The sequence below is a fragment of the Molossus molossus genome, unplaced genomic scaffold, assembly GCF_014108415.1.
Source record: "Molossus molossus isolate mMolMol1 unplaced genomic scaffold, mMolMol1.p scaffold_m16_p_6, whole genome shotgun sequence".
NCBI lineage: Eukaryota > Metazoa > Chordata > Mammalia > Chiroptera > Molossidae > Molossus > Molossus molossus.
The window spans coordinates 49,130,405-49,140,623 of record NW_023425399.1 but is presented as its reverse complement, the minus strand read 5'-3'; the positions used below and the strand labels follow the sequence as shown (position 1 = coordinate 49,140,623).

Below are 10,219 nucleotides of genomic sequence, written 5' to 3'. Positions count from 1 at the left end.
ACTTTCACAGTGTCCAGGCCCCACCCACCTTGGTCACTGTAGGTCAGTACTGTCCAGACAATAAGTACCTGTCTTTCTCTCATGAGGCCGCCACCACATTTTCCTGCTTTTACCAGGGAGGCAAGACCTCCCTAGGTAGGTAAGTAGGATCTGAGGGTCTTGCTGAAGTGCAGTTACCTGCTCCTGGCTCAGGCTTCCCTGTTCCCAGCATTCTTAACCCTTTCAGCCCAAGTTTGGAGATTTCCAATTTCTTCAGCTTTGTTTAGAGCTTTAGACGCCCCCTCCTGGTGTTTCCTTGTGGGTGATCATAGCAGAGAGATCATAGATGGCAATGGATGTTATTTAAAAAAAAAAAAAGTTCACTCTCCACTATTTTTGGACCCACCCCTTTGCATTTTTGGTAAGTGAATAAGCAGAAAAAGTCAGAAAACTGACAGATTCCCATATCCTCCTCCCAGCTCTCCTACCCTGTCAGGCCACAGGGCCAACCCTCTTCAACGCCTTTTGCCATATAAATGACATTTTTATGCACATCTGTTTCATTCTGATCTTTCATCCAAAGGGGAAAAATCCTTAGCAAGACTCTAGTAGAATCCCCTTGGAACCTACATCAACGGCCAGGGAGGGCCCCGTTGTGCCCCTTTGGGGATTTGAGATGGACTGCCCCTCTGTGAAGCTAGACGAAAACAGACCAAACTGACTAATGTGCTCCCCAACATGCCTGCCCACAGAGGGGCTGGATGGGGTAGAGGGCTCACTGTCGTCCTAGCCACACCCTCTGTCTTCTGGGATGGAGCGAACTCTGCTTTCAGAGCTAAGGCAGGGTCTAGCGCGCTCTCTCTCTCTCTCTCTCTCTCTCTCTATCTCTCTCTCTCTCTCTCTCTCTCTCTCTCTTTGTGATCACATCTTTGGGAAAGTCCATGCCCTAGGCACTCCCTCTCAAAATCCTCCTCTTGAGGATACCTTCTCTCAGAATCCCCCAGGTCCAGGGCACTACCTCCCCTCATCCTTCATTCAAATCCCTCCTCCCCATCTCATCTTCGCAGAGTTCTACAATACAGGCTGTCCTTGAAATGAATGATAACAGCATATTTATGAAGAAAAGGAAAGCGGACCAAGAGATTAGGAAGAGCTGCAAGTATAGGGGCGCGAGTAGAGTAGACTGGAGTGTCCCCTTGCTGACAGAGGTGGTGTCTGCGCCAGGCAGTCCCGCCCCCCGGGACCGCCCGGGGCGGGTTGACTCATCCTGGCCAGGGCATCCCAGGAGCGAGGGCGGGCAGGAGGCGTCCCGAGAACCCAGTAATCCGAGAATGCAGCATCAGCCCTTCCCACCAAGCACTTCCTTCCTTTTCCCCAACGTCCAGGGAGGGCGGACTGCGCACTTATAAACTGGGCCCTGGCCTGCCGGTATATCAAAGGTTGCTTCGCCTAGGCTGCAAGCAGCGGCCAGACGCTTCTGTTCTCCTGCAAACGCGAACTGCTGTCGCCGCCTAAGCCCTGCGCCTTTCTGAACCGGCAGCTCGGACCGGTAGTGGCGCCTGCGCTCTCCGCAGAGTCTGCACGCCGCGTGCCAGGACAGCATGCTGCGAATCCTGCTCCTCAGCGTGTTGGGCCCTGCCGCCCTGGGGTTCCCGGCGCCCCCAGAGCCGCAGCCCCACGGAAGCCAGTGCATTGAACAAGACTGCTTTGCGCTCTTCCGGGGCCCTGCGAACTTCCTCGCCGCCAGCCAGGCCTGCCAGCGCCTGCGGGGCCACCTGATGACCGTGCGCTCTTCAGTGGCAGCTGATGTCATCTCTCTTCTACTGAGTGGCGACAGTGGCAACAACTCGCGCCTCTGGATTGGCCTGAAGCTCCCACCGGGCTGCGGCAACCCGGGGCACCTAGGTCCGTTGCGCGGTTTCCAATGGGTTACCGGCGACAACCGCACCAGCTACAGCAGGTGGATGCGGCTCCACCAGGACCACAAGCCTCTCTGTGGTCCGCTGTGTGTGGCCGTCTCAGCGGACGGGGCCTCCGCGCCAGGTGAGCCGTCCTGGGAGGAGCAGCAATGCGCCGAGGAAGCCGATGGTTTCCTCTGTGAGTTCCATTTCTCAGCCTCCTGTAGGCCTCTGGTTGTGGAGTCTGGTGCCACTGCGGCCTCCAGCGTCTCGATCAACTACAGCACCCCGTTCGGAGCCCGAGGTGCGGACTTCCAGGCGCTGCCAGTGGGTAGCTCTGCCGAGATGGCGCCCTTTGGAGTGGAGCTGGTGTGCGAGGGGAGTCCTGGAATGGCAGAGGCGAGCTGGAGCCGGGAGGTGCCAGGCGCCTGGGACTGCAGCGTGGAGAATGGAGGCTGCCAGCACACATGCAACCGGAGCTCCGGGGCGTCGCGCTGTCTCTGCCCCGCTGACACCACCACAATGGCCAATGGGCGCTCCTGCACTGCACCTGGAGAGCACTTGTGCCACAAACTCTGTGAGCACTTTTGTGACCCAAACGCGGACCTGCCAGAAGGCTACTCATGCATATGCGAGACAGGCTACAAATTGGCTGCCGACAAGCACCGGTGTGAGGACGTAGACGACTGTATGCAGGTGCCCAGTCCGTGCCCACAGGTCTGTGTCAACAAGCAGGGCGGCTTCGAGTGCCAGTGCTCTCCAGGCTACGACCTGGTGGACGGTGAGTGCGTGGAGTCTGGGGACCCATGCAGCGGAACTAACTGCGAATACCAGTGCCAGCCCTTGGGCAAAAGTAACTACAGCTGTGTCTGCGCAGAGGGCTTCACGCCCAACCCCCATGCCCCACACAGGTGCCAGATGTTCTGCAACCAGACTTCATGCCCAGCAGACTGCGATCCCAACAACCCGGACAGGTGCCAGTGCCCTGAGGGCTACATTCTGGACGGGGACTCCATGTGCACGGACATCGACGAGTGCGACAATGGCAACTGCCCCGATGCATTTTCGTGCAGAAACCTCCCCGGTACCTATGAGTGCATCTGTGGGCCTGACTCATCCCAGGTTGGCACCGACTGTGACTCCATCAATGTGAACGGCGCCGACAGTGGCTCTGGGGAGCCCCCGGTCAGCACGACACCTGGCAGCACCTCGAGCCCTACGCCAGCAGGGTCTGTGCATTCTGGCCTACTCATTGGCATCTCCATCTCAAGCTTGTCTCTGGTGGTGGCAATTTTGGCGCTCCTCTGCCACCTGCGCAAGAAGCAAGGCGCCATGCAGGCCCAGCTGGAGTACAAGTGTGGGGTCCCTGCCAAGGAGGTGGTGCTGCAGCACATGCGAACCCAGCAGATGCCTCAGAAACTCTGAGGGGTCTCCCTCCCTGGCCCCACGTGTTGGTTTGGCCTTTTCTTCCCTCCTGTGCCTCATATCCACCCCACCCCACCCCCATCCCCAGCCTTACTCCCTGGCTACCATAAAAGCACCTTAGCTGGCATCAGAACTGCAGAAGAACCCCCTACCCATTCTTTTGCTGATTCCAGGAATGGCTGGGGAGGAGGTATTGGAAGGAGGATATACCCAGTTACTTTCATAATGTCACCAGACTACTGGGCAGAGATGGCAATTTTAAAATGAAGATGAAGATTGCAAAGTGTCCCGTGCCCTCCACAGGGCAAGAAGGGTGAGCATTATTGGTCAGTGGCTTTTGGGCAGACTGATCTGATGGACTAGCGAGTGTAATTGTGTCATGGATGATGACTAATATATTTATTTTTTTAGGACTTTTTTTTTCTTTTTTTCCTACTTGTATGTCTTCTTACACACTTTGAGTTCCTCTCTCCCTTCCTACTCTCTTTCTCACCTTCTCTATCTATATATTAATATAGTCCCACTTGTCATGTGGTAGTTAAACTTGGTGAATTTTTTTTTTTTTTACCCTCTCGCATTTATGAAGCCAAGTCTCATTTCCCCCCTCTCAGTTCTCCCAATTTTCCCTTCCCAACACACCTGAGTCACCCTACCTGTCTCTGACCCTTCAACTTGTAGCTATCTGCCTAGGCAGAACTCTTACGTGAAACAGGAACAAAAACACTAAAAACAAAAATGGTTGGGCATTTGTTCTTTCACCAGATTTGCTAATTTTTCCTGAAGTTGCTGGACTGTCATAGAAATTCAACCCAAGGAGTTTTTATTTTTGTTTTTTTTAAACAGTGAGCCTGGGTTTTATTATTGTTGTTTTGATTTGGACTAAAGATAGTAATTGTTAAGTTTTATGCAGTTTCCTTTTTCATCATCATCATTATTGTTATTGTTATTATTATTAGTTATTTTAAACAATGTTGAAATGTTCACATGATTGCTCTAGATTGAACAAAAAAGAAAGCACCTTACAAGAGACAGTTTAAAAAAGTTTTGAGTTGCATAATTCATGCTAATTATCATTTTGATTTTCATTGGTTTTGCACTTTGTAGGCCAAAATAAAACCAGCTTTACTGTTTTTTGAACATTTGGGAGTTTTGGGATGGAGCCTAACAGATGTTCAATTTAGGGCCCAACCTTGATCAGGCCCTTGAGAATTTCTCCCACTTCAGAGGGACCTTTTAACCCCATTCACTCAGAATTTGCTCTCCACAAGAAACGGGGTCCGTCTTTCCCCACTCCCAGCAGCTGGTTAGAAATGCAGAAACTTGAACTCCACTCCACCTACTCCATGAGAATCTGTATTTTAACAAGATCTGCAGGGGGTTATCTGCCAGTATAGATTGAAGAGAACTGTTCCAGACAGCTTCAAACTTCTGGAATACACTAAATATGAATCAGTAGTAAGTAGCAGGCCAAGTCAGGCCCTTTGTTATTAAGAAACTGAGGAATTTTCATTTCCGGTAGAAAAAACTATGTACACCCTTTTAGACATTGCTAAACAGGGTTTTTGGTTCAACTAAGCTAGGGTTGAAATCATGAATGGGAAAAAGAATGTGTATCTTTTGTAACACAAAGATTTTTTTCTACTTTTTTGTAAACTCAGCATATTTATGTATAGTTATTTATTGGAGATAAAGTAGAACACAGGCAAAACTCTTGCTTATGACATCACATGTAGAAAATAAACAAATAACAGTGCTTTCTTGGGTTGTGTGTCTGTCTACCTCCCCTTTCCTAACCCACCAACTCCCATTTTACATCATTAAATAGGGTTATTGAACAATGCAAATACCATGAATTGCATTAAAGGCTGCTCCACACCCATTGCTAGCCTCCGTATGCTCATGGCATCATCTCTGACTTTCAAAGAGTTCTTTTCAGAGGAGATTGTTTTCACTGTAGAAGGACATTATGTTATATGTGTGTGAACAAATATTGTTTTCTGTTTTCTATAACCATAACAATTTCATACACAAGACTTGTGGCCATGGATTTTAAAACACATTATTGGATTATTTCTTGGGATGAATTTAAAAAAACAATCCTTCTTGCCCTGGCTGTTTTTTCTCAGTGTTTAGAACATCGGCCTGTGGTCCAGAGAGACCCGGGTTTGGTTCCTGCTAAGGGCAGGTGCCTCGGTTGCAGTTTGTCCCCTGGTTGGGTTGTGTGGGTGGCAACAACTAGATATGTCCCTTTTGTGTCGATGTTTCTCTCTCTCTCTCTCTTCCCCTCCCACTCTATCTGAAAAAATATTGAAAAGTGTCCTCAGGTGAGGGAAAAACAAAAAAGAAACAATACTTCTTGGGGCATCTCTAGAATCCTAGCTGTGTGTCCTTCTGCACATGATTTGGTATTATCTGCTCCCTGAGACATGCAAACACAACAGTCATGAGGGAGTTTCAGTCTGTGGCTCAGATTCAAACAATCATTTCCACATAACAAGGTCTCATGCAATATTAAATCATTCTCATTTCTTTGGTAATTAGAAATATTGTTTTTTTAAATATATACATCTTTTTGGCCCCTTTTTCTGGGTTGGTGGAACTGGCTGAATTTTATATGCAGCACTCTGAAAGTTTTCATAAAGCAGAAGTTAGGAGAAAATTGAATTAATCAAATATTCAAATATTTTTATACATCTGAGTAATGCTAAATTCCTCAGTTTTAAATTGAGTAATTACTTTTGCAAAGGCATAGTTGGAGATTTCAACATCCATTTTGGATGAAGTTGACAGCTTTGGCATGTGGGGGTGAGAGGTGGGTGCTACTATGAGCAGTGCCCTACCCAGATAAGTGGTTGAGCAATGTTGCCCTTTGAACTTTGGTAGACTAGAAGAACACCAACTTCAGTAGTAGGTACATATGAAGAAAGAGCTCACTGAATGGGGCAAAGAAGGTACAGATAAATTGTGCTGGTTAACCAGAGGAGAGAGGGGTACCTTATAAATTTGTCCACACTACCCAGCCTTCCATTTTTCAAAAGGGTCTTCTCCCAACTAGCTGTCAAATTGCCTTTCGAGGGCCCATTACTTTAGGTCTTCTTGCTCCAGAGGGGGGAACATTTTCTTAAGAACATAAGAAGACCAAAACACACTTTTAAGACCTGGAAACAAGAACTCTTACCGGGGCATCTTGTACTACAGAACACTGGTGGGGTGATGATCCAGCCCCTCCTTATCCTCCTCACTTCCTATTGCCTGGGAGATCAACATACAGGCCTTGTCTAAACTTAAGATTCTCAAAATAATTAAGACACCATAGCCCCTCTCTGAGAAGGACACCAGGACCATATAAACAAGAAGTTAGCTAAAAGACTATCCCCCAGCATTCAAAACCAGCGTAGCTCCTATGGAACAGGATCCACAAGTCAGCCTTTATAGTCTCTGCTTTTTGTTCACATCATTGGACATCCAAGACTGAAAGGGAATCTCAAAGCTCAAGTGCTACATGTTTGTCTATAATGTTCCACAGTGAGCAGGGCCTGGAGGAGAAGGCCAAAGTAATACTTCTAAATAAATCAAAATTTGATTTTATGAATCTAATGGCTTTTTATTCTTTCTTTTGGACCTAATTTATGTTCTTGCATTAGTTCAGCAAATATTTATTGAGCAGGTAGTCTGTTCCTGGCATGATGATAGTCAGGGTGATAAGCCCCTGACTTGAGAAAGTTACACTCTGGTGGGGGAGAGAAACTAAAACAAATGATCACCCTCTAATGGTATTTAACTTAGAAATAGTGATAAGAGCTGGGGAAGAGAAGTACAACAGTGAATTAGGAATTAGATTAGTGGACTGGAAAACGTCTCTGATGAGCTGACCTTAACGCTAGACCTTAAGGAGTAGCAGGGCTTAGTGAACTGCAGAGTGGCAGGGAGAACAGTCCACTTAGAAGGAACTTCGTGTGCAAATGCCCTGAACTTGGAAGAGTCTTGGCAGAGTGCATGGAGCATAGTGAGCAAGGGGAAGGGTGGCCAAGATGAGGCTGAAGAGATAGAAATGGAGATGTAAAAGAGCAGGGACTGTAGGCCACTGTAAAAGAGGTTGACTTCTAGGTGCAAGTATGTTACTCAAGGAGTTTTAATAAGAGTGTGCTGCTGTTTGGTTTGTAAACTGAAACTGTTTGGAAAGGTAACAATTCTAGACTTATTTATGTGTCACCATAGGCAGATAGCTGCAGTTTCCCTTTTAAGCATAATATGTGAATGTCATATATATCTAGATTTAACCATGAGCATCATGAAACCCCCTAAGGTTATAAAAACTGGTGCTAGCAGTGCCACCTCACAGAATTTCCATAAAGAATAGATGAGGTGAGCTAGCACAGGTTCAGGCACACAGCAGGTGCCCAAAAAATGCTAGTTTATATATCACTAAATTAGTGGATGCATTAGTGAATACTGAAAAAGGTTATGTCGAGATCTTGAGATCTTAAGGTTCTTGAGGGCAAATTCAAGGTCATGCAGAAAGTGGAAAGTATTGTTTCAAGGCAAGGCACAGTCACTTAAAGTGAATGCTGTCAATCCTAGAGGAAGCATCATGATAGGATTTGGGACATTAGGCAGAGCTTAAAAAGGGATATGTTGGCACAGGGGGAGAAGTGGTCCCCGGAGCTATAAAATCCTGCTTCCAAGTGCTATTGACCCTTCTCACAAGGCCCATCAAAAATGGGGTACAAAGGTAATCTCCATTGTGTTCTCAGGGAGGCCACAGAGAAGGGGAGAACACACCCTAAAGTATACTGCTTGCTTTCTTGGGACCCAAAGGAGAAAGAAAATTGGCTCCAGCCCAGGCAGAACCCAGGGCTCCTGTGGAGAGGACACCCCCAAACTCTCATCTTCACCCTCAGCTGCCATGTGGGAACCCTGAAGTTTAGCAACACCAAAGAGGAACATGCAAAAGAGAAAAGCATCAGTTCAAAATGATGCACACAGGCCTAGTTGTGCACACACTCTCACAGTGGGACCTTGGGGCAAATCCTAACATTTCTCAACTGTCTGCTAACTGGGGCATTATAAACAGGTGGTAGGCCTGGGCAACAACCCCACATCCCCCACCCCACCCAGGGAAGTCACTGACACCTCTGTGACTCATTCCCATGAGTGGATTTTCCCTATTGCACGTCAGAGACTGACCACTCAAAAACAGTGACTGCTGCCATTTTCATCTTCTCAGGGGAAGTGGCATCATTAACTAAAGTTCAGGGGTGTTTTGAAACTCTCTATCAGGATAATGTACACACATTTGTTCTTCTTTCTCTTTCTCTGTGGGGGAAAGAGGAACCTAAGATTCAAGTGGAGATAGCTCATTGATTTGAGAATAAAAACATTCTGGAAAATGCTTGCCATTAGAACCAGGCCTCTGAAAGAGCTGGCTAGGCCCAAACACTGGCTACTGAACTTTATTTTATTTCTTTTTAAAAATTATGGTATAATTAACATACAGTAAAATTTACTCCTCTTAGTGAACAGTTCCTAAAGACCACATATACTTCTGACACCACTGCCATCATTAATATATAGGACATTTTCATCACACTAGAAAGTTTCCTGGGACCTTTCCCCCTTTGCTCCCTTAGAGTGGTCTACATACATGATGAGGCTTTTTTCCTATGTCCCACCCTCCTTCAACCTCTCTCCACACAAAGAATCCTATTTTCATGTTTGAATCACAAAGATAAGTTTTTAAGCAATACAGAAAGCCTGACTCTTCATTTTCAACAAATAGGTTTTAATGAAACCCAGATCATATATCTCCCAGTGCCCTACTCATTCACCCTGAGTTCTGCACTTGATCTACCAAAAATCCTGGCAGACCACCAGAAGTGTGTAAATAAGCAAAAAAAAAACAAGACAGCAAATCACCACAATCACAAATTTTCAGGGGGGAGTGGGAACCAAAGGAGTGCCATCAGGAAGTAAATAAGGTATGTACAAAGGAAATGAGGGTGTTGCCCACTTGCATTTCATGTGGCAAACTACTGCACTCCTTCCTGAGGCTCCTGGGTGATATATGGACAGGGCCAGGTGAAAGAGGATTCCTCAGTTCTAACTTTTGGGGACTCCTGTTGCTCTTGTGTTAAATATGGGTTATTATATTATCTCTTCAAGAAAGACTGAGGTTACAAAGAATATATGAAAGTACATTTTTACTGTGGTCATGGCTCAGGGTTGGTCCCCCAGGCTTCTTTGAAAATACAACTGCTGACATTTTCAGGCATTTCTTCATAAAATAAACAGGTAATACCCACCTCTTTCCCTTCCTTCCTTCCTTCCTTCCTTCCTTCCTTCCTTCCTTCCTTCCTTCCTTCCTTCCTTCCTTCCTTCCTTCCCTCCCTTCTCTCTCTCTCTCTCTCTCTCTCTCTCTCTCTCTCTCTCTCTCTCTCTTTCTTTCTTTCTTTCTATCAGAATATGTGCCTGGGTTCAGCATTCTTTCTTTCTTTGTTTTGAGAGGGATCTTTATCCCTTTTTTGGTCAGCAGGTTCAGATGTAGGCAAACAACTGGTTTCCTCTTACAAGAGAAAATAAATAGTATTTTAACTGAATCAAAATTCTTTTAGGAATGTATTGAAAGTGTGTTTGTGAAAGACAAAGGAACCCTACGGTGCTCCAAGTCAAGCCCTTGGAAATAGGGGCAAACAGCAAAAGTGTTTCAAGGACTCAGTGAAAAACATCAAGAGTCTAACTTGGTGTCCATGACAACAATGATTTTCTCCTGTGGGGCTATAGGCCAGACATTTTCAGGAGCCTGAAATAAATATGTTTTAAAAATAGGACATTTCATGACCAATATTATCCTCAGATGAAACCTGCTCTTTCTGCATATTTGATATATGGCAGCTGCTCTCCGTCACCCTCCTGGCACC

General features: G+C 46.4%; 1 protein-coding gene across 1 annotated transcript; it reads left to right on the top strand.

Moving 5' to 3' along the window:
• The first annotated feature begins 1,231 nt into the window (after positions 1–1,231).
• Positions 1,232–5,398, top strand: THBD (thrombomodulin). Its single transcript, XM_036245496.1, has one exon. It carries the CDS (start codon positions 1,581–1,583, stop codon positions 3,300–3,302), a length of 1,722 nt encoding a protein of 573 aa, XP_036101389.1. The 5' UTR covers positions 1,232–1,580; the 3' UTR covers positions 3,303–5,398.
• Positions 5,399–10,219: the final 4,821 nt, after the last annotated feature.